Source organism: Balaenoptera musculus, chromosome 8, assembly GCF_009873245.2.
Source record: "Balaenoptera musculus isolate JJ_BM4_2016_0621 chromosome 8, mBalMus1.pri.v3, whole genome shotgun sequence".
Lineage (NCBI taxonomy): Eukaryota > Metazoa > Chordata > Mammalia > Artiodactyla > Balaenopteridae > Balaenoptera > Balaenoptera musculus.
Genome location: NC_045792.1, coordinates 55939369 through 55963960, shown reverse-complemented (window position 1 = coordinate 55963960; position 24592 = coordinate 55939369). Strand labels below are relative to the sequence as shown.

Below are 24592 nucleotides of genomic sequence, written 5' to 3'. Positions count from 1 at the left end.
CCCAACCCCTACTGTCCCAAATGCCAGCCCCCAAAAGACTGCTTACTTTTTTTTTTCCCCCACTGTGTCGGGTCTTCGTTGCTGCACGCGGGCTTTCTCTAGTTGAGGTGAGCGGGGGCTACTCTTCGTTGCCGGGCGCAGGCTTCTCATTGTGGTGGCTTCTCTTGTTGCGGAGCACAGGCTCTAGGCATGCGGGCTTCAGTAGTTGTGGCACGCAGGCTCAGTAGCTGTGGCTCATGGGCTCTAGAGCGCAGGCTCAGTAGTTGTGGTGCACAGGCTTAATTGCTCCGTGGCATGTGGGATCTTCCCGGGCCAGGGATCGAACCCGTGTCCCCTGAATTGGCAGGCGGATTCTTAACCACTGTGCCACCAGGGAAGCCCAACTGCCTGCTCTTTATAAATTAAATATCAGCAGATGTGACTCCTCAGGCCCATCCCAAACATAGGCTAGTGAACTATGTGGCTCAGAGGTCTGGAGGCCAGAAAAGGCTGAGAAGGACCCCAGGGCACAGCCAGCCTGCCCTCTCCCTTGACAGGTAGGGAAACTGAGACCCAGGCATGCCCTCCCTCCAAGCCCAAGGCACCAGCCCACAAACCCAGGGAGTTTTCAAAAGGAGGCCTGTCTGATCCCAGGGGAGACGGTGCCTGCTCAGGCAGCTCTGGAGAAGCAGAAGGCGATGAACAATTTTCATTAACAGCTGAAGCTGCAGGGGCGGCAAGGGGAGGGGGGTACCAGGATGTGAGGGAGCTCCTGAGAGCCGGCCCTGAGTCACGCTCACAGCTGTGTCCCCAGAAGGCAGCCCGTGGCCTGGCTCAGAGGAGGTGCTCAGTAAATGAACAAATAAATAACAGTGTGAATGAGCGATAATAACAGTAGCTAACACTTACGCAGTACTTACTTTGTGCCAAGCACTATTCTAAGCCCTTTACAAATATTAACTCGCTTAATCCTCAAGAAAACTTTTAAGATTTCCATCACAAAAGATTTAGGTTCCCATAATAAAAAACTTTCCTATTCCCATTTTACAGATGGGGAAACTGAAACAAAGAGGGGTTGAATAATCTACCCAAGGCCACACAGCTTTGCCCCCTAGGCATTATTGTTCTAGAACCCCTGGTCTTAACCAGGCTCCCAAAGTGCCACCCACTGGACACCTTTACCCTGTCAGAGCTGCTCGCTCTGCTCGTTCTTTCTCCAGTAGCCTCACCCCAGCACCTGTATCTCATTTCCAGTACCTCCTCCTCACGATGCTGCCTTCTTTTATTAGCAATTAAAAAAATAATTTATTGAGGTGAAATTCACATAACATAAAATTTACCAGTTTAAAGTGAACAATTAGCATTTATTACATTCACAATGTTGCGCAAAACCACCACATCTATCTAGATCCAAAACAGTTCCATCACTCCACAGTAAAATCCGTCCCTCGGGACTTCCCTGGCGGCACAGTGGTTAAGGATCCGCCTGCCAATGCAGGGAACACGGGTTCGAGCCCTGGTCCGGGAAGATCCCACATGCCACGGAGCAACTAAGCCTGTGCACCACAACTACTGAGCCTGCACTCTAGAGCCCGTGAGCCACAACTACTGAGCCCGCGTGCCTAAGGCCCGAGCTCCGCGACAAGAGAAACCACTGCAATGAGAAGCCTGTGCACCACAACGAAGAGTAGCCCCCGCTGGATGCAACTAGAGAAAGCCCGCGTGTAGCAATGAAGACCCAACACAACCAAATAAATAAATAAATAAATAAAATTAAAATTAAAAAAATAATAAAATAAAATAAAATCCATTCCTCCTAAGCAGTTTCTTCTCCCACCCTCCCCTCCCTTCCAGCCCCCAGCAACCACCAGTGTCAGCTTTCTGGGTCTATGGACATATCTATTCTGGACATTTCATATAAATGGAATCATACAATACATGACCTGTGTGTCTGGCTTCTTTCACTTAACACAATGTTCCTAAGGTTCATCCATGTCATAGCATGCGTCAGTACTTCACTCCTTTTTATGACTGAATAATACTCCACCGTATAGATAGACCACAATTTGTTTACCCATGCATCCATTGATAGACATTTGGGCCATTTGTTTCCACTTTTTGTCCACTGTGAATAGTCACTTGCTGCCTTTTGATCCTCACCATGACCCTGTGGGTGAGGACTATTGTTCTGTCTCAGTTCCCAGAAGGCAACACTAAGGTCCATTCATGGTAGAGACAGTGACTTGGACTGAAGCCCCCTGCCTCCCAGGCTAGAGTGTCCTTCCTATGTGTCCCATCAGCCAGTCACTCCTCCCCCCAGGTCACACTTTTCTCGGGCATCAGTTATCACACTCCAGGCTCTGGGCTGGGAGCTGGCAACACGGAGTGGACAGCTCAGGCTGAGCCCCAGTCTCCTGGGGCCTGAAGCCAGAAGGCCTGAAGCCTCAGGCCTGAGCTCCTGCCTCGCCCAGGTGTTCCAGGATCCAGGCACACCATGTCCAAAACATGTACCCTTTCCTCCCTGGTCTCAGCTTTTCTCTCTGCAAAGACGGAAGATGGCCCCCAGCAGAAGGCTCCAGAGATCTGCACAGCGGGACTGTGGAGGGGAGCAGGAACTGCTGGGCTGGAAGGGCCTTCAGAAAACTCACAGCCCCGCAGCGGGGCAGGGGCGGGGCATCCGGACAGCAGTGAGGGTTCCCCCTGCCAGTCACCTCCCTCTCAGACATAAATGCATTAGAAGAAACACTTTGCCAGGGGCCCCACTATGCCCTCCGGCTGCATAGCCTGGAGCCAAACCTTCTCTGAGGCTTCTCAGCGCAAAGGCAGGGGCCCGAGGACCTAGAATTCCAGATTCTAGGTTGGGATGAGTAGGCTGACCTTAGAGGCCCCTTCCTGTTGAAGACTACTTCCATTGGAGGCACCTCTTTGTGTAAGATGAGATGGTTATGACCACTAGAGACCCAGAGAAAGCCGCCCCCTTCCTAGCCCTCCAGGAAACCTCTTTCTGCCAACGTTAGCCTGTAAACGGGACTATCCTGAGGGAGTTCTCAGCATTCAGTGTGGAGACACACAGTCTCAGCTCAGTCACTAACAGTCATCACTGTCTCCTCGCGATCCCTTCACACAACAGGGGCCTGACACATACGTGATGAATGAATGAACGATCAAACAAACACTCCCTCGGTGATTTCCTAACGTCTGTCCTCTCTTTTCTAGTCTATTGTTCTACGCAGCTGCCATGTGAACCCTAAGATCCTGCCACTCCTGCAAGCTGTGTGTCCTTGGGCAAATTCCTTAATTTAGATGAGCCTCAATTTCCTCATCTGCAAACAGGGACTCTACTGGCAGGGTACAGAGGAGGAGTAAAAGAGAAAGGATACGCCCAGCATCTCAGGGGCTAAGGAGGGGTCCAGGAAAAGATGTTGAATTAAAGTTCTCTCTTTGGGCCCCCACCCCATCCCACCCCTCCCAGCCCTAATCCTCTAATCCTTCTCTGTTCCAAAGTCTGGAGGAAAGAGCCTAGCCCCTGGGCCGGCCCCTGGCTGGATGTAAATGTTTATGCCAAGCCCAGCCTCCCAGGGACAAGTTATTTGCTCTGCTTGTAATTAATTGCAGAAGGCCCAGTTGGGTAATAAACTCTGCCGGGAAACATAAACAATTTGCACAGAGCTCCAAATCCATTGTGAGACCAGCAGAGAGGGTCTGCGAGGAATGGAATGTTCTCCCCAGTCTCCTCCCAGCCAGAGGCAGTGAGGTCACTGAAGGTCAGAACCAGAAGGACCCTTGAAGATCATTTAAAAAATAGGAGCTGGGCTTCCCTGGTGGCGCAGTGGTTGAGAATCTGCCTGCCAATGCAGGGGACACGGGTTCGAGCCCTGGTCTGGGAAGATCCCACATGCCGTGGAGCAACTGGGCCCATGAGCCACAACAACTGAGCCTGCGCGTCTGGAGCCTGTGCTTCGCAACAAGAGAGGCCGCGATAGTGAGAGGCCCGCGCACCGCGATGAAGAGTGGCCCCCGCTTGCCACAACTAGAGAAAGCCCTCACACATAAACGAAGACCCAATACAGCCATAGAAAATAAATAAATAAAATAAAATAAAAAATTAAAAAAAAAAAAAAATAGGAGCTGACATGATGGGCTGCTTACCTTGTTCCAGGCACAGCTGAGCACTTGATTATTTGGGACCAACATTATGCCCACTTTAAAGATGAGGAAACTGAACCTGACAGAGGCAGGGTGATTTGTCCCAGCTAGAAAGGGGCTGAGCTGGGAGGGACACCAGGCCTGACCTCAGAGAAGGGAAAAAAAAGGACAGCCAACAAAAATGTATGCGTGTGCCCTGTGCCAGGCACTGGGACCTGGGGACACAGCTCCTGTGGCCCTTGCGTTCCAGTGGGGAGAGGCGGATCTTAAAGGCTGAGCAAAGAGTGATTTGATTACATGAGTGCTAAGTGCTCGGAAGAAAAGAAAACAAAGCCGCTGGTGCAGAGGGTCCCAGCAAGTTATAAGTGGCTGCTCAAGCTCTGTAGGGCAGAGACCACACAGTAGGCCTCGGGCAGGAGCACATAGTAGGTTCGCAGTGAGTTGCTGGCTAAAACTTAGTGCTCTTTTCTTTGGGCCAGTGCAACTTCTCGCCAACCAATTCAAGGTGTATTGAAAGTACTGTGCCAGGGCTGGAGTATAATGATGGACAAACAAAACACAACCCCTGCCGCCAGGGAGCTTGCAGTCCAACTGAGGGCACTCACAAATGGGTAAAGGATGGAGTGGAAGACAGGTTGATGAGGGTCATGGGGCAGGAGAGAGGGACAATCAGCATTTACTGAGCACCTACTGTGTGCCAGGAACTATGCTAAGCCCTACGTTATCTCATTTAAGCTTACCACAACACTGGGGTGTTGGGGGAAGATATTATCACCCCCATTTTCATTTTTTGGCCGCACCACGCCACTTGCGGGATCTTAGTTCGCCAATCAGGGATCGAACCCGGCCCCCAGCAGTGAAAGTGCAGAGTCCCAACCACTGGACCTCCAGGGAATTCCCTGGATAAACCCCCATTTTGAAGATGAGAAAACTGAGGTTCAGAAAGACTATATATACACATATATATAATGTATATGTATATATATATATAAAAAAGGAATTCCCTGGAGGTCCAGTGGTTAGGACTCCGCGCTTTCACTGCCAAGGCCAAAAAAAAAAAAAGGTAGATTATGTATAACTGTCTCAAGGTCATAGACATTAACAAGCAATAGAGGTGGGATCTGAAACGTGGCCTGACACGAAAGCCCATGTTCTTTCCTCATAGCCCCCGCCCTAGTTTCCTCCTCCCTCCCCTCCCTGAAGAGGGCACTGTGGTTTGAAGTTGGGAGCCACAGGAGGCAACCACCACTAAGCCACCCTTCCCCGAAGGTGCAGGAGGAAGCAGCGCACCCTGCCGGCCTGGCTTCCTTTCTGAGCAGGAAAGGTCAGCCCAGCCCGCACAGGCAGCTCTTCTCAGACACAAACCCGGCCAGGCTCCTCACCACCACCACCACCTCCTCCCCTCCACGAGCAGGAAAGGACAGTCCAGACTTCCACCCTTCCCCTCCCCACAAAAGGGCTACTCCGTTGACAACGGCCCCTCCTTCCCGGGGAGCTGTACTTCACAGCTGATAAACACTTTCACCCTCTTAGCTCATCTGACTGCCACCACCCCACCCCAGCAGCCCACATCCCTAGCGCCCAGCATCAGGCAGAGCACAGTGCAGGTGAATCAGAGTCAGCAGAACTGGCTCCATCCTAACAGAAGGGGTGCGCCCTGGACTTCCCTGGTGGCGCAGTGGTTAAGAATCCGCCTGCCAATGCAGGGGACACGGGTTCGAGCCCTGGTCTGGGAAGATCCCACATGCTGCGGAGCAGCTAAGCCCGTGCGCCACAACTACTGAGCCTGCGCTCTAGAGCCCGCGAGCCACAACTACTGAGCCCACGTGCACAACTACTGAAGCCCACACACCTAGAGCCTGTGCTCCGCAACAAGAGAAGCCACCGCAATAAAAAGCCCGCGCACCACAACGAAGAGTAGCCCCCGCTCGCCGCAACTAGAGAAAGCCCGCGCGCAGCAACAAAGACCCAACACAGCCAAAAATAAATTAAAAAAAAAGAAGGGGTGGGGTCCCTGCGCCACGTCCATCCAGCTTCCACCACCGTTTACTGAGCTCCCATGACAAGCCTTGGGCTCTCCCAGGCAGTTTCATCAGGTACTGGGTACCTGCAGCACCAGGCAGTGGTACATTTTTTAAACCTTTCCACAGCCTTTAAGGTAGGTTTTATGTCCCTTTCACGGATGAGTAAGACTGAGGGCAAAGAGGCCTTTCCAGTCTCTTACTGACACAGCAAGCAGGAACTGTGGGCTTGGCCTGGCCCAGAACTCGCTCCCCTAGATGCCTTTCAGCTCCTGCCTCAACAGGGAGGGTTCTAACTGATGACCAGGTCCACGATGGGATGAGAACTCCCTGAGGACATGCAGCGACATGGCACCAACCTCCTGGCACAAAGGACTCCTGGTTAGAGCAGGGGCAGATCCAGGCTTGGATGGGCCTGAAACTCATGTAGTTTGGAAAACCTCTTTTAAAAAAAAAAAAAAGAAAAAAAGAGTACAAAAATATCTTCTTCCTTTTGCACGTTTCACAAACCCCCTGAGCCCGTGGACACACTGCTAGGCCTTGGAAACGGCCCTGGAGTGTGAAGGCCTGAAGCTGAAGCGGCACCAGCCTCCCGGTGAATCCGCCTCTGAGCTGGAGGAAGGGCCCAGAGGCGATCTGAGCACAACCCGCCTTCACAAAGGCCCTGCCTCCGGCCCAACAGACAGACGAGGCTCTGGAACATTCCTTCTTCTTGTCACGTGTCCTGCTGCTACTAAACCCTCTCACGTCTCTCTCTTGCCATGGTTTCAGAAGCAGCAGAGCTCACCTGAGCACAGGGCCTGCTCATAGGGTCTGCGTGCTCTCACGGACAGCAGTTCTGGAGCCCACCCCACAGGATCCTTCACGCCTGGTGGGCAGGGTCCACCTCTACCTGTGCCTGGAACCTTGGGCCAGCCTGAGAAGCTCTTCTGAGGCCCCCCTCCCCAAATATTTGAAGGCTATGACGTGGCTGACCATGTGTTCCCACATCCCATTGGGCCCACACAACAGCCCCTGGAGGTAGGCAGAGCAAGTTTTATTGTCCCCATTTACAGAAGCAGACAACAAATGACACTAGTTATGCACATACTAGTGCTAGACATGCCAAGGAGACTTCCACCAGTGGCATCTCACAGACGCCCTGGCAGGAGGGGCTGTATCCCCACGGAACAGGTGGGGAAACAGGCTCCACTCAGTCTCTGGGCCTGGGCTGCAGCCCTGCTCTCCCACCTCGCGGCCCAGGCCTCCACCACGTCTGGAGTGGACAGCTCAGAAGGCAGTGGGCAGGCTTGCCGGAACATAGCAGGTGGAGGGGCCAGAGGCCTCCAGCTTCCGAGGCAGACGAGCAACTGGGGGCTCATTACAGGCCCTCCCAGCGAAAGTGGACCTCAATGACTGCCTTCTCCCTGGATGAGTCCGAGGAAGAGCACATGGGCCTTGGAAGCCTGAAACCTGCTTGAAAGCAACAGTCTTAAAGACTCAGGGCCTCGTGTCTTCCCTGCCGAGGAGCAGAGGGCCCCATGCCTGCCTCCCGCCTTCTACCTGCTGGGCCTTCCAGACCCTTCACAAGATCACTTCTCACCCCACAAGCCAGCCGCCCAGCGCTGGCTCTTGCTCGTCCAAGTCCCACTGCTGTCTGTCGCTCATGATTCATTCATCCATATATCCATTCTACAAACCCTTATGGAGAACATGGTGTAGGGTGACCAACTAACTGTCCCCATTCACCCAGGACGGAGGGTTCTCCCAAAATGTGGGACTGAGACAGACCAGGAAAACTGGGACGCTTGACCACCCTAGTGTACTGTGTGCCTGGCCCTGCACTGGGCACTGAGGACACATTGGACACGGTCCCCGCCCCCCCTCAGGAAGCTTGCAGTCTGAGAGGAGCTCTCACTCCATGAGGGACCCACTGTCAAAGGCACCTGTGCAGCACCTCACACACATTATCAAGCACAACCTTATGAGGAGCATATTATCACCTCCATGGTATACATGACCCATCCCAAGTCACAGAGCTGTAAGAGACATGCCAAGACTTAGACTCCAATGAGACAAATAAAGGAAAGGGCAGGTTCCAGCATGAACATTAAGACAGAAAAATATGTTAAGACCTGTTTTATTTAATCAATTTTTGTAGCCCCAGTGTTTGGCATGTCCTAGAGGTCCAGAAAATGTGTGTGGAAGGAAGGGAGGGAGGAGGTATACGCCTTATTTAATCATCTCCAGGCTAGAAGATCCCAACCCCCAGTTCAAAACGTATACATTTCCCTTTTCACAGTCAGTTTCAGCTGTTTTCTTTCAGCCAGGGCCAGGAAGCAAGTGAGAAGAAGGAAAGAGTGCTTCTCCTTTGGGTCAGCAGCTCAGGCCTCACTTCCTCCAGAGAACCTTCCCTGACTTACTCCCCAACACAATACCCAATTCTGGCCCCCGCTTATTTGAGTACAACAGCTGTGTGTGTGTGTGTGTGCACGCTGCTTGTACTCCTGCTTCAGTGCACTTCTGCAAACCTGGACCTCGCCCAGCTCGGCCAGCCCCTATCAGGAACTGGGGATCCAAGAGGTACCATACACACGCCTGCCCTCTAGCACAGGAAACTGACATGACAGCAGCCAATTCTGATACAACGTGCCATCGCGGAAGCCTGCAAGGCGCCAAGGGAGCATGGAGGAGCGCATCGACTCTGCCTGGGCAGGGAACACAGAGTCAAGGGAAGGCGTCATGCCCAAGCACATAGTACGTGTCCAATGCAGTTCAACCGCGTGGCGTTCGATTGAACTGCACTGAGCTTAGGTTCAACCTTAAAATACAAGGGAGATTTCACCAGGCAGAGGAGGAAGGCATTCCGGACAAAGAGACTGGCTTGAACAGACACAGACGTGTGGAAAGTACGAAGACTGTGGAGGAACATACAAAAAAGTCAGTGGAGCCAGAATGTTGGCTGTGTGGTGGGGAGAACTGGGAAAGGAGCATGGGAGGGAAGGGCCTCCAGTGCCACCAGAAGAATGTGAACTGTCTCATAGGAAACAGGGGAAACTGATCAGTTTTTAAGCTGCGGAAGGACAGGGTCAGATGTGAATTTCAGAGTAAGAGGAGGATTTGGGGGGTTTAGACTGAGCAGCCAGAAGACTACTGCAATAAGTCCAGGCCAGAAGTGGGGCCTGGACTGAGCTGGTGGCTGTGGAATAGGGAGAAGAAAAGCACTTTGGTGATGGGGACATGTATCCATCAGCATCAGGTTAAATGCCCCCCCGAGGGTTAGGTGAGGGTTTCTTTTCTCCCTGGAGTTTGGGACCTCTCCCACCCCCATCCCAGCTCTACAATCCGACGGAAGCTGATTGGGGTCAGGGCTCAGTCTAAGACTGGGTCGTGGTTTTTTGTTTGAAAGTTCTACTAAAAAATTTTTCTTTCTTTCTTTCTTTTTATTTTTTTGGCAAAGTCGACTCTGCAAAGTTGCGAACATCAGAGATGGCTGGATTGTTTCAAGTATGCATAGGGAGTCGCTGCTGCTGAAGTGATCGCTCTAAATAATACGAGAAATGAATATGTGCATATTAACCACTCCATTATGCTGTGTGATCATCTTTGTCCTTTTTAGGATATTAAAATCTGTTGCGAAAAAAGGAAGTTCTCCTTACTGAGTATAAAAATGCTTCCAGGTTTCTTCCACTGCCCTGGAGCTATAGAGACCTATAATAAAATCAACCTGCTAATGTGCTGAGTGCTTTCATTAGCACAGATACAACACAGAAAGGATGGAAACTTTATGCCCAGAGGCTGAAAAACTCAGCCCACAGACACAAAACTACTGATAGAGGGGAGGTGAGAACCCCAGATGAGCTCCCTCTTTCTACCACGCCACTGCCTGGCCTCGGTGTTCCCAGCCCTCGGAGCCGCAGACGTGTGCCCTCATCCCACCCCCGCCCCACGGCCCCAAGCCTAGAGCTGTTTCTCGTAAGACGTGGTTTCCCAGCTCTTTCATGTCCATCACTTTTCTGGGAACAGTCATCAGACCTCCGCAAGGTCTTCCTGGCTGGAGGGAAGCCTTTGCTCCCGCTGCCCTCCACCAGGGGAGACCCAGGCAGCCCCTGGTTTCCACGGAGTGGTTGCTGAGCCCGGTGTCTCCTCTTACACCTGCCCCATTACTTCTGTTCAGGCCCAAACACTCACTGTGATGCCACGTGGCAGAACCTTCACTTTTCACCCTAGATTTTATGTCCTCCAACAGTCCCAGGACACACCTGACTCACAGCAGATGAAGTGAGTGTCTGACTCTGTGCCTGGCACATAGTGGGTTCTCAAGTATCTGATGAAGGAAGTCAGTCCCCGCTGAGAACATCGGTCACAGGCACCGCCAAGACAAGCGTCACCTCTGGTTCATGTCAAACTCACCTTCCAAAGCTTGCTGCAATGATCCCCCTGCCCCCCGCTTCTGAGGGTGTGCCTGTGACACTTATCCACTGGGATTGCTCTGTGCCCCGTATAAATGAATTCCCATTACCCGCCATGTTGGGATGATCTGTTTCCTCTCCCCCAGAAGATACAAGCAGCACGAGGGCCGAGACTTGCCTGTTTCCTCTTCACACCTCAAGTGCCCAGCCCAGGGCCTGCGATGTTGCAGACACTCAGGGGTTTGTTCACGGGAACCTCCTTGGGAGGGCAAGGGTGGCTGAATAGAAAGGGTATAAGCCAAGCCTGAAAAAGCCTAGCCCAGAGGAACCCCCATGCTTCCTTGTCGTGATGTCCCTGCCACCCCAGAACACAGGACAGCCAGACCCCTGCCTGTGAGAAAGGCTATTGCCTTAGGTGGGAGACGGGGGGCAGAACTGCTCCTTAAGTCAGCTTCCCACCAGGAGAGAGACGCCACGGGGGTGAGCCAGCCGGCTTCGGCGACGTGCCTTGAGTGGAGGTCTGGGCCTGGCACTCAGCAGGTGCTTGAGAAACGTTTGTGGAACTGAGTTGAACAAACTGGAAGATGCTGGTTATCCGTCCCTCTGGCTGCAGAGAGGCCAGCTTCCCTCTGGGGCACTTTGCAGGCAAATTATCTCAGGACATAGCCTGTTTCCTCTAATGAGGCTTCTCCCCTTTGGAGCCCTGCTCCCAGGAGCGTGGGAAGGGGGTCAGTGCGCAGAGGCAACCCCAGTGCCTGCACGAAGGCAGCGCAGGGCATGCAGCTCTCCTCCCGAGATGGTGTGGGCAGCACATACCAGCGCCCTAAGCAGGGGGATGGTCACAATGACCTCTTGGGCCCGGGAATCAAAGCACAGCAGCACCTCCTTTGAGGCCGCTCTGGGGAGGAATGGAAGCAGCCAGTAGGGAGTCCGGCTGCGTTATGTAATCAGCTTCCTTGGAGTCAGAGACCCTGGCATGCCACAGCCCAGCACTGCGGGGAGAGGCTGGGGGAGGGGGAGGCGGCTCTTGTCCCCTCCTTTGCGGCCTCTCCTCCAGACCTCGGCCGACCTCCGTGGCAGGCAGGCGCTGCCTTCCAAGTGCCCCAGCTTCAAGCAGGCACCTCCCACTAGGGGTTGAGAACCAGGAAGGGCTGTTTGTTGTCTGAGTGTGTGAAACAGCGGCCTGCTGGCTTCCCTGGCAGAAAACCAGGCTCTGGGCTCCGCACCCGGCACCTGGGGGCGGGGGCTAAAGGAGAGAGGCCTGGGACCTCCACAAAGCCCACCCCTGTCCCCAGCTTCCTGCCCCCACGCTCTCCTCACTTCCTCCTAGAGAACCCACCATAAGTGCGGGGCCCAAAGGGAAGGGGCCACGGCTGCTCCAGCCCCAACTGCCCCACCCCTCCCCCGGCAATCTCACTTCCCTTTCCAGCCACCATCTGACCTTCTCCTCCAGCCCAGCACAGCTCCCACCCCAACACACCCAGCGGGGCACACGGTCCTGGGCAGGACGGGAGGAGGGAGGGGATGCAGGAGAGAGGGGGCGGAGAGAAAAGCTGAGGTCCACTGCCAGTCCCGAAGAGTAACAATGACTGTTATCAAATCCCTACCCTCTGTGCCCATAGCAACCACACGCAATAGGGGATATTATTATCCTTAGTTCATAAATGCAAAAACTGATGCCCAGAGAGTTTAAGACCCTCAGCCAAGGGAATGGAGCTAGTGCGCAATATTGCTGGACAGCAAAGCCGAGTCTGTGTGATTCTGAAATCCAAACTCCAAACCTTGTGGCTTTACCTTCGGGGAACCCCATCCCCACACACCTGGGGATGCTACTTGGGAAATTTCTAGACTGGTGGAAAAGACACTGCAGAGCCTTAAGCGGTCACTCGCTGAGGACACTTGGTTTGGGAACCACAGGACAGTCACGAGGACAGGGCAGGGCTAAGGGCACACCAGAGGCCGAGGGTGTGCCTGCTGCCACCTACAGTCTTCACTTCTGATTAACCTACGGCAACTCAATCTCAGGCTGGATCAGACCCAAGCACCGTCTGCCGCTTCCAGAAGACAGGGCTGCTAGAGGCCAAGCTATCGGGCGGAAACACAGCCTGCTGTTCATGCCCCCCTCCCCTGCTAGCTGCTGAACCAAAGCAAAGGGTCCTAGGGACCTCCCAGGCCAACCCCTTTCCCCTGTGCTGCTTGACATGTGCAGAAACTGAGGTCCACAGAGGAAAAGCAGTTCATCCATGATGTCACAGGGACAGTGAACAAACGGGGTCCCTGCCTCCCAGACCAGATCCTTGCCCTGATTCATCTCACTTGAGTGCTGTCCCCAGATAACACCCTCTCTCATCCAGCTGTCTCTCTCCCTGCCCTGCCCCCCTCCACCCTCTCTCCCCATTTCCTGCTTCCCTTTCCCAGCTCTGCTCAGCAGGCCCAGCGTCTGAACTCTCCCTGCATATAGCAGCCCTCTCCTTCCCACGACTCTTCTGAGCCTCACCACCCCCTTCCCTCCACTCCTCTGGGCCAAGGAGCAATTCTTGGGTGGTTTAATTAGCTGATTATTACTGGACCGCAGCCTGCTGGATCCAGTGCCCAGAACTCTGTCCCCAGTAATTAGGTGGGTTCTGAGTACTTGCCCAGTGGGAAGCCACTGGGGAGTTCTGTGCTCTGCCAGCAGGCCGAGGGAGGGCTCTCCAGCTGCATAAAGAGCTCCCTGATCACCGGTGGATCATCGGAAGCCACGGTCCCCTCCTCGGGTCAGGTCAAACCACACTGGATATACTATAGCCAGATCCAGATGTCCAACCCAAAGGGGAACTCCCTACTTTCCCATGTCACCGCCCAGACCCAGGAAAGGCTCAGTAGATGTCTGAGGATGGGTGTGATGAATGGAGCCCACCCTCTGGGGGCCAGGAAGTGATGGCACCATGGCTGGGCACGTATTTAGGACGTAGAATTTGGACCAGCAGAGAGAAGAAAGGATGGCATTCTGGATGGTGGGAGCAGGAAGAACAAAGGCACAGAGGCTGGAATGAGCCACCAAGCCCCTCGCCAGGTAGCTCTGGTTGCCTGAAAACACATTCTCCTAGCAAAGGTAAAGCAAGTCATCCTGTGACCTCCGCCCTTTGGATCACAGAGAATAATCTAATGCCTGTGGCTCAGGGTGACTTGTAGACGTTTCAGAATCAGCAATGGTGTCCCATTGTCCTCACCCACCACACTGCCCATCCCCAAGTATATTGTTTCCCAGTGAAACACCTACATTAGCTTCCTTCACTGAACAAATATTTATGGAGCTCAGTGCCATGCCAGGTCTGCACAGGTGCAAAGGGACAACAGACCCAGGACAGGTGCCCTTGGCCTCACACAGAGGACATCACAAGTGTGCAAATAACCAGGACCCACGAAGAGACAGAGGGATGAGTGCCAACAGAAAGAGAAGAGAGAGAGAATGAATATATGGTGAAAAAAAAAAAGTCACAAGGCACTTGGAGATCAGTGAGGGCTTCCCAGAGAAGGAGGCCATGTGTGATCCAGGTCTTGAAGGACAGGAAGGGTGTCGTGAACTAACCGCATGTAACACGGCACTTGTTCCATGGACTTGTCCCCGAGCTGTACCTATTTTAACTCATTTAATCCTCAAAACAACGTATCATGCAGGCGCTATTGCTAACCCATTTTACAGATGAGGGAGCTGCAGCAGAGAATGGGTTAAATAATCAGCAGAGGTTGCCAGGCTGGTAAGTGGCAGAGCTGGCATTTGAAACCAGGAAACCTGGTTCTTCCTAGAGCCTAACCACTATACGAATCAGCCTCTAATACATGCTAATCAGATCACAGAGGGCACTGGGAGCACCTAAAGGAGGGCACAGCCTGGGCAGAGAAAATGAAACTTTCCAGGACCTGCCTGCCTGCCGGTTCCTGCAGGTGCTTTGGGAGGCAGAAGGCTGCCCAGGTGAGGACCTGGTCTCACAGGAAAGAACACAACCCTCAGCCACCCAGCAGTCTCAGTCCCACCAGTGTGGGGCAGAGGCCTGAGCTGCCCAATCCCCCATTTCTCCCCTCCAGCACTGAGCAAGCATTAGAGCGTATCTCTGGGACCCTCCGGGGATGGCACATCCCAGCAGTCCACTCCCCGCCCCCTCCCTGGTCCTCTGCCAAAATGCATCCATGCCCACTGACTGCACAGGCTGGGGGAAGGGGGTGAGGCTGCAAAAGGACCAGGAGAACCAGTTGTGGGGCCAGAGGCCCACGGCCAGGATGCGAGGGAGCCCCTGCCTTGTGTGGGTCCATACTCATTCAGCTTCTGGGCTTCTGAGTACACCCTGGAGAGAGGCTGCACCCTGCACGGACACTGAACCCCTCAGACCTTGAGTGAGGAGTCCTGCCTCCCGCTGGCCTGACATGGACCACAACACCCTACCTGCTCCAGATCCCTCTCCAGTTACAGAAGGACCCACTGGCTATGGTCTCAGCCAGGACAGGCCCAGCCCCAGGCAGAGGGAAAGCAGCTCAGTGGTTGCGGTGACTTCAATCACACAGAACTCCAGGGACCTGTCTGGTCCGGTCCCTGGGGTCTGGCCCCCTGGGGGCCTCATCTGGCACCGGGTCTCTTGGGAAGGAACAAGCAGTTCCTCTCAAGTGGGACTAAAGATGGGGCCAGGCCCAGGAAGGAGGAGGTGCGTCTCCAGAGTGATGACCCTGCCAGGGCCCCTTGGGAGGGAGGGAGGGAGGGAGGGGGCTGGGACAACAGTGTCCTTTGTTCCCCTCTCAAAAGCAGCCACCCTGCCCTGTCCCACCCCCTCTGATCTATATCCCCCTACTAGGACTCAAGCCACCCCTGGGGCAGGACCCATCCTGCACACAGGAGGGAAGGAGGGTGCCCAGGAACCATAAGGGTGCCCTGTTCTAATTCCAGGGCTTGTCCTGGAGACATGCTCCACCCCCAGGAGCCCCCCGCCTGATGTAGGAGACATGGCTCCCACCTGCAGAAGCCTATCTGATGGGGGAGAAACAGGCTTCACTTGCAGGAAGCCCGTTCTGATAGGGGTGGTAATCTTCTCCCTCACGACTTCCCAGTCTGATGGAGGAGACCACCCCCACCAGCCGGTCTAATGTGGGAAGCATGGCTTCCATCCTTAGGATTCCCTAATGGGAAAGAGCTAATTTCAGCACTCAGGGAGCCCTGAGCCCTGGGCTGACAGCAGAGGCAAGAAGGGAGGAAGGAGTTCAGTCCTGTCAACAAATCCCTGCCAGGCATCTCCTGTGAACCAGACCCAGAGCTGGATAATGGACCAGCAAACAGGAAACAGAGGTAGCCCCAAATCACAAGGAGCTCACCACCTGGGAAACAAAGACACCTGAGGTGTGAATACCTGAGTAGAAAGTACCTTGAAACCCACCCACCCCAGCACCCAAAGCCTGCTCACCAGGGCTGCCACCTCCCTCGGCAGCCTCACCCCTCACACTCGCGCACCTGCACGTTGGCCTAGGCTCTTCCTTCTGTCTAGAACACCTAAGCCTTCCTTGTGCCCCAGGACCCAGCTCAGGGGGCACCTTCTCCAGGAAGCCTTTCTCAAGACCCCCTGCCTGAGTCAGCGGCCCCTCTTTCAGGAGCCAGCACAGACATGCCCCCCTGTGACCAGCTGACGCCTCTGCAATGTTCCCCCCAGTCCCCAGCTGAGCCTCACCCCCCAGGTCCCCACACCCGGAAACCCCACCACCCCCAGCCCAGGGCCTCATACCCTTCTTCCGAGAGGCTCCCCCCCCAGCTCCAGGCACGGGAAAATCAAGGTCCTTCTCTTCTCTCCTCTGCCCGCTGTAGCCCAGCTTTGCCCTCATGGCTCCATCAAAACCCCTCTCACCAAGTCACCAGCCACTGCCTTCTGCCTAAATCCCAGGGGTCTTTCCCAAGCTCATCCTCTGTTGGTCCTTCCCTGACCTTTGGCTCCCAAGACACAGCCTCCCCTATTCTCTCCCTCCTCCTCTCTCCACCCCCAGGCATGGGTGCTCTCCAAAGCCTCAAATGCCCCCAGCCATCCTCTCTTCATACGCTCTATCTTCTCCCTCTCCCTGTACCATGTCATCCATAATCCCCAAGTCAAACACCATCTCTAACCGGAAGACTTTCAAATCCCTGCCTCCCACGTCCATCCCTGCCCCAAGATCCGGACCTATCTATGCAGAAGCCTCCCTACATCTTCCTCAACTTCCAGCCTGACTCCCTGTGAAGCTGCCACCCCCTGCAGGCCTCAAGATATGGTCAGCATGGTCGCTGTGGAGGATGGCCTGGCAGAGACCAGGAGGCCACTTGGGGCGTGCTGACTCCCAGGCTATTGTTCTTCCATTGCCACAGCCCCGAGGTATGGCACACACATGACTCAGGACCCCTGAACCCATGCCAGTGGGAGGTTTCAACCCTGGGCAAGGAGGCCCAGACTCGGAAGGAAGAGAGCTGGGGAGACGTGTGAAGCCCAGAGGCCAGCCCGGAGTCAAGGATCAGAGAAGATGGGTCAAGCTCAATGCTTCCACTCCCAGCAGCCCCATAAGCACCCCTGGCCAAAGCCACAGGACTTCCCCCATGTTCCAGCCAAGATGGATCACACAGAGCTTAACCACCAAGAGAGACAACAGCCAAGGTTCATAGAGAGCTGGTGATTACGTGTCCCCATCACACCCATCTTCCTTCTGTGCCAAAAAAGAAGAGTTCATAAACATCTGTAGGAAACGAAATGCCACTCCATCCCATCACCTCTCAGGAAGTCCCTCCTGTTGTTTAACTTTGATCCTGTATATTGCCAGTTGAATTAGTGGCAACAGCAAGAACCAGAAGGGACGCAAAACTTGAGAATGAGGCCGCCAGGGAGATGGGGGAGGCCACCTATGAGCCAGACAACCCCGTCCCTCTGAGTGAAAGCAAGGAGCAGCAGGACAGACGGGCCTGGGTTCAGAAGCTCGTTGGCTGAATGGCAGTGGACAAATTACTGAATCTCTCCTAGTCTGTTTCCTGGTCTGTAAAATGGGAACAGCAATCCTTATGCTAATAGGATCATAGGGAGAACCAAATGAGATCATGCACGTAAACCTGACACATACCAGGCATCCAGGCAGTAAGGCTAAGGGACTCCAGCTCCTTGTTCATCTTTCTCGGTTCCATCCTTGCCAAAGCCTTAGCTCGGATCTCGCCTTCTCTCAGGCTCCTCCTCAGCCTCCTCACTGGTCTCCCTGCATCCAGGCCTGCCCCTCCTTGCCACTGCCAAAGGCATCCCTCTAAAACAAAAATCTGCTCCCGTCCCTCCCCTCCCCGCAGTCCTCTCTGAGTCACCAGGGAGTTAGGGAGAAAATCTTCTCTCCTTAGCTTGACATCCCAGCCTGTTGATAACTGGCCCGTGTTCACTCGCACCCATCACCCCAGCCCAACCCGCAGGCTGCTTCATGCCTCCAAGCCTTGTCACATTCTGCACCCCTGGCCAGGAATGACGTCCCCAGTCCCACCCCCTTGCTCCAATGCCACCTCCTTCCCAGGAAAGCTTCCCTCACCATGCCCCCTGCCAAGACTGGGCGGGGGACTCCTCCTTCAGCCTCCCACAGCACATGTCACCCTGCATCATAATCATCTGCTCTGCTCTCAGTCTTTTGGAAACAGAGTAGAGCCATTCATCTCTGAACCGCCAGCCCCGGCACTCAGTCAACGTTTGTTGAATGGCTGTATGATTGCTCCTAGAGCACTTGTTAGAGCAGTCATCACACTACCTGTAATTAGTCCTATCCAGGTATTCGTCTCATGCCCTCTTTCCCCCTTGACCCTGGGACTCCCTAGAGGGCAGTGACAGTTTCTGATTAATTCTCATTGTCACTTTCACGTGGGGGTTGAAAATCCAGGTGCAGGATGGACGCAACGACTCTTGATCCTTAGAGTATTGGATACTTGCAAGCCTCTTCTTTTAAGTCAGAGATAAAGTAGAATCCCATGGTTTACAGAACAAGGCAAGGTACAGCCCATTACTGATTTTGCCTTTCTCTTCCAAATTACTCAGGAAACCTGTCTGGAAGGGAGAGGGAGGCCTCCTGGGACTACAGGGGAGACCGGAAGAGAGAGCAGGGCCACCGTCACATGGACCATAGCCAGGCCTGGGCACCAGCCTTCTGGCAGCGCTTCCTCCCCTGCCCAGTATATTCAGAAAACACAGGGAGAGCCCTGAAAATGGTAGGTATTGATAGCTACAGTTTACAGACAGGAACACTAAGGTCCAGAGAGGTGAGGACCATTGTCCAAGGTCCTCAAGCTGCCCCAGTGAGCCAGAGGCAGAGAAGGGGGAGTCTTGGAAAATGCTTGGCCCCAAAGATTGGGTCTCCAACAGGTACCCGGCTGCTCATGGTGTCCCATCCTGCTGACAACCTATGCCAGCAGGAGAACAATGACACTTTCCCCCAAGTCACAGTGAGGCTAACCAAGGCCCAAGAGGGGCTGAGTCACCCTGATGGTGAAGTAGCACGTGAGGAATGAGAGAGGAAGAAGGGCTCCTGACTCCCTGCAGGGAGAAGAGTCTGACCTCAGCCGTCAGGAGGATCTTGGCAATGGGGGACATGGATGTGGTGGAGGAGAGGGTCACACATGCTCCTGCTGAGGACAGAGACATGAGTCACCAGCTCAGCAGTGGGGACTAGCCGTCAAGGGGAATGCAGATGCCTCACGATCTTCTGCAGCCTCCACCACCAGCTGGGCCTCCACACACAGAGCAGGCCATCCCTCTTGGGCCTCAAGCCAGGGCCCACGAGGGGCGTGACAGTGCCCAAGGGTGGGCCACAGAGAAATGGACCAAGTAAACTCCAGCCTCTGTCCTGTCTCTGACCCCTCTTGACCTTAAGCAAGTCAGGTAACCTCTCTAAGCTCTGGTTCCTCCTCTGGAAAACAGGAAGAGGAAAGCTAACCTCCTTGCAGAGCCGTCAGGAGGATGGCTGGGAAGCAGTTTCTAAAACTTAGGAGCACAAGTTATCTCTGAGCCTCAGTTTCTTCTTCTGGAAAATGGAAATAATCTCTGAAAGACTTTTCTCAGGTTGGGGCTTCCCTGGTGGCACAGTGGCTAAGAATCCACTGCCAATGCAGGGGACACGGGTTTGAGCCCTGGTCCCGGAAGATCTCGCATGCCGCGGAGCAACTAAGCCCACGCGTCACAACTACTGAGCCTGCGCTCTAGAGCCCACGAGCCACAACTGCTGAGCCCATGTGCCACGACTACTGAAGGCCATGCGTCTAGAGCCCTTGCTCTGCAACAAAAGAAGCCACCGCCATGAGAAGCCCACGCACCGCAACGAAGAGTAGTCCCCGCTCGCCGCAACTAAAGAAAGCCCGTGCACAGCAACAAAGCCCAACACAGCCGAAAATAAATAAATAAAATTTTTAAATGTGTTAAAAAAAAAAAAAAGACTTTTCTCAGGTTGTTGAGAGACAGTGTCAGATGGCAGTGAGTGGTACGTTGCTTTGTCAGTGGTCCCGAAACATGATGACCACGGGGGCCGTTTCTCTCTAGTCTATTAGCTCCTTTGGGGAAGGAACAGGTTTTGGACATCTTTGATCCCCACACTATACCTTGTACACCCCAGGCACTCAATAAATAATTACTGGAAGCAAGGAGAGAGTAAGGGAGGGTGGAGAGAGGGAAGAGAGGAGGGGGAAGTGGGGCACAAGGACAGAAGAGGGTAAAGAAAGAAAAGAATGAATAAGGGGGTTGCAGAAGGGGTAAGAGGAGCTAAGGGAGAAGCTTGTATCAGAACTTAAGGGAGTTGGCTGAGGGACGGGGTAGAACTAGGGTGACAAAGCTGAGTGCCTGACCGGGGCTTGTCTTGGGCCCCAGCCCCCTCCCCTTTCTGTCCCAGTTTCCCATTTCAGAGGCATCCCTCTCTCTTTCTGAGCAGGGCAGGCTCCTAAGGAGACAGGAGGGCCCTCCCCACCCCCAGCTCAAGCAGATCCCGGCCACCACCGCAGGCCTTGGGGAGGTCAGAGGGAAAGGAAATGTGGATGGGAGGCATTTTCCCAGGCTCCAGGGGGCCTCCCACCCTGTGTGGTGCGTGTGTTTCCACTTCTTCACCTGCAGGGACCTGGAGTGTATCAGCGGCCAGGGGCTGTTGGCATGTGACCTGGGGTGTCGGTGTGGGCATTAGTCTGATGTGTGTCTGTGGGGGTCAGCGTTGGTGTAGCCTGTTGAACACTGTGTTGGTGAGAGACATGCCAACATAAGCATTCCTATTGGTAAGGGTAAGAACGTGTGTGTCTCAGTGAGAGTGTTTGTTAAGGTCAGTGCAAGTGACAGTGTATGTATCAGGGTCGGCCAACATGTGTGCGCCAGCATGAAGGTGCGTTAGCACTGGTATGTGTTGAAGTGTGACCTGTGTATGCCAACATGAATGTCAGCAAGAACGTGTTGATGAATGTGTACCAGTGAGTGTGTGACAGTGTGTCACTGGATGTGCTGACATGTGGCAGTGAATGTCAGTGTGTGTGCCAGCATGAGCGCGCCCATGTATGAGTGTGCCCGTGTGTCCACATAAGCGTGTGCCTTTGTGTGTCAACGTGCCCCCTGCGTCCCTGTGCCGGCTGGCCAGTGCTGGGTGTCAGCGAGTGAGTGCGTGTGAGTGTGTCTCCGCGGCCAGGTCCTCATCGCTCCGTCCCCGCGCCCCTGGCCCTGCTGGCGACCACACGGGAGACCTCGGGTGGAGGAGAGCCGAGAGCCGCCGCGGAGCAGGCGCCGGCGGTGCCGGGGTGGCTGCGCACGCACAGCCGGGACACGGACTAGAACCCCTGCCCGCGTCCTCGCCCGGGTCGCCCCACGCGCCGCGGACCGGCCGCCGCCCGCACTCACCGCGTCCCTTTGTCGCCCATGGTCCGCGGCGGCCGCAGGGAGGTCCGCGGCGTCAGCGCCCAGGCTGGAAAATCCCCGGCCGGCAGGAGGGGCGCGAGCCAGCCGGTTCCCGGCTCCTGCTCCGCCTCCTCCGCGCTCCCGGCCGCCGCCCCCGCCCGGTCCCGCCGCGCCGCACAGCGCCCGCCGCACAGCGACCGCCGCGGCCGGGGCGGGGAGCCGGGGAGCTGGGGAGCCGAGCAGCCGAGCTGGGAGGGCGCGCGTGGGCCCGTGTGCGCGTGTGTGCGCGCCGCCGAGCCAGCCGCTGGGCAGGGCCCGGACGCGTCAGGGCCCTGAGGTCGGCATTAGGGGTCCACAAGGATGCTGTCCGGCTTGTGTGTGCGTGCGTGTGTGTGTGTACGTGAGGGCGCACGCTGGGGTGGGTATACGTGCGCGTGTGTGCACGCGAGGGTGCGTGTGCACCGCTGCGTGCTCTACCGATTGGGGGTGCGTTTGCCTGGCTGGAGCGGGGTGCACGTATTTGTGCGGTGTGCGTGTGTGCAGGCGCGCTCCCCTGCGCACGCCGGGGGGCGGCCTTTGCGTGTGCGGGAGCATGGACGCCGAAGGTGTGCCCGCGACCCCAGGGCAGAGCTCCGGGCGGAGCCCCTGGTGGGGGTCGGTGGGAAACTTTGGGTGCCAGCTGTGGCCTTCGCCCTATGCCCCACCCTATCCCCACCCCACCTCCCCGCCCTTCTGGAGAGATTACAACCCCACAGGGACAGGAAGAAGGGGCGGAGGGGGCCAGAGAAGGCAGTGTCAACGCTGGGGAACTGATGAGGGTGGGAGGGGGACCGGAGGCGAGCAGGGGTAGCTTTGGTGACTGCCACGGAAGAGGAAGCATTGAAAAGAGGAGATAAGGAAGGGGGCATAGAGCTGGCGGCGCTGTGGCCTGGGAGTCTGGCCGGTTGAGTTGCATAATGGAAAAGCCCCCTCCTAGCTTCATGGTCTGTTGTGGGTGACCCTGGACACCAGCCCTCTCAGAACCAGTCTACAAACATGTAAAGTGGGATATTAACACCAGCGTGCAGAATTGTTCCTAGGTGTTTGCTGGCCTACCCTGAGTGCCTGACACACAGTAGGTGTCCAGTGAATGTTAGCCCATACTTCTGCAGGCTTCTGGGTGTCCTGTAAAATCCTGGCTGGGACCCTGAGATCCCTTCCTGCTTTGCAGGTGGTGGGAGAGTGTGAGGTCTTTCCCACCCCCTCACTGCTGGGATTTGACTAATTGGCCCTGATAGGGCCCTAATATTGGTGTATTAATGGGAGGAAAGGAAGCTGTCATTTACTCTGATGTGATTGTGAGTCTGTAAACATCTCCTGTAATTATGCTCAGAAGCAGTTACCTACGCTGGTTTTACATAATTGGGAAAGGATATCCCAGTATAATTACTATAATTATGTCCAGATCGGTGGATGGTTGAGAAGAGGAAGTGTTGATGGGCAGGCAGGGTGGTCCAAGGTCTGGACAATGTTAGGAATTAGGAGAGTTGGATTAGGGCCCAGAACCTTCCTCCTGGCCTTGGCCTCTGGGCTTCACCCTCACTCCCACAGGGGAAGGAGAGGAAGCTACCTGCTGTTTCTGCTGAGGTCAGGGACTTGAGAGGAGCACACCAGCGTCCTGCATGATGACAGGAGGCTTACCGAGTGAGCCGGAGAGGACGCTAACCAGGATGGAGAGGCCGGATCTGGCCACTCTCTGCATCCATTTCCCCACCTAGAAAACAGGGGTTCAACCCTCCCACATGATCTCCAGTGCCTCTCCTCATGATGATGCCCAAAGCACCTGGATTTTAAAATTCAGGCAAATTCTGCATTTGACTCAATAAGTCTTTGTGTTTAGTTTACTATAAAACATAATGCTGTAAATTACTTTCAAGTAAAACAAACAGTCCAGGAAGATGCATCAGATGGTTTCAGGGTAACCCCTGTTCCCACATACCTCTTTCCAGCCCAGTTTGGAAAGCGAGGCTCTAACATTCTAGGGCCACTGAACAGATTGGTAAACTACGGAATCAACATGCAGCATTTCAAGTACGTCCCCACTGCCCCCCCCCACTAGACTATAAACTTCATGAGGGGGTGTATGGTGTGCCTGGCACTACTTGATGCTCACAATTCTATGAGATAAATGCTCTTTTCCCTTTTTTTTTTTAAATAAATGAGCAAACTGATAGTTGGAGAAACTAAGTAGTTTGCCCAAATCCGTTGCCTCCTCTGGACTTTGGCCTCTGATTCCTCCTCCTCCAGCCCTCCCCAAAGGGAAGCTAATATGTGGTAGAGCGAGAGTGTGGCCCTTGATTCACTCTTCATTCATTAACTGTTTGTGGAATGTGCCATGCATGCATGGTTCTAGGAACTTACAAATCATGGTCAATAGGACAAATGGAGCTGTCATTTCAGTGAGGGATCTCACTGGGAGAAGAGGAGTTTACCTGTCAGGCTCTTTGGGCAACATAGTTATGTATTCCTAGTAGAATTAAAATTAATAAAAATGTAAAAGTAGTAATGTTGAGGAGACCTCTATAAATATAAAAAGTCTAATTTCAGGCAGTGATAAGTGTTATGAAGGAAATAAAAGTGATGGAACAAAGAGTGATGGGGGCAAGTGTACTTAGAAAGAGGCTCTTCAAGGAGACGACCTCTGGGCAGAGACCTGCAGGGGAGGACTCAGCGATGTGCGGTGTGCGGTGTGCGGGGAGAGCCAGGGGAAGGGCCACCCAGGCAGAGGGGGCGGCGAGGACAGAAGCTGGGCCTTCCTGAAGCACAGGAGCAAGGAAGGACAGGGTGCCTGGGTTTGGGTGAACAGGGAAGGAGTGGTGCGGACCGTGCAGGCTTGTGGCTAAGGCTGAGGAGTTTGGGGAGCCGGCGGAGGACTTAGGAAATGAGTAACAGTACCTACTTTACATTTTTAAAGGTCACTGGCTGTTGGATGGAGTTGTTTTGGAGCGAGACAGGAGCAGAGGCGGGGCATCCCATTATTGGAGTAGGTCAGAGAGAACGGATGGTGGTTGGACTAAGGTGATGGCAGCAGAAATGAAGAGAAGTAAAGGTGTGGGACTTCCCTGGTGGTCCAGTGGTTAGGATTCCACACTTCCACTGCAGGAGGCCCAGGTTCGATCCCTGGTCGGGGAACTAAGATCCCACAAGCCATGTAGCATGG

General features: G+C 54.5%; 1 protein-coding gene across 4 annotated transcripts in view; it reads right to left on the bottom strand.

Annotated features, from left to right (window-relative positions):
- The window catches only part of ARRB1 (arrestin beta 1), a 79329-nt gene extending 57519 nt beyond the window's left edge, over positions 1-21810 (bottom strand). For 2 of the 4 annotated variants that reach the window (XM_036860320.1, XM_036860325.1), the window contains exon 1: positions 21397-21803. In XM_036860320.1, coding sequence (XP_036716215.1) covers positions 21397-21416 — 20 coding nt within the window. In that variant the 5' untranslated portion in view covers positions 21417-21803. Of the gene's footprint in view, positions 1-21396 lie in introns of all 4 variants that reach the window. The other 2 variants (XM_036860326.1, XM_036860324.1) reach the window with 2 other exon arrangements.
- Between the last annotated feature and the right edge of the window lie 2782 nt (positions 21811-24592).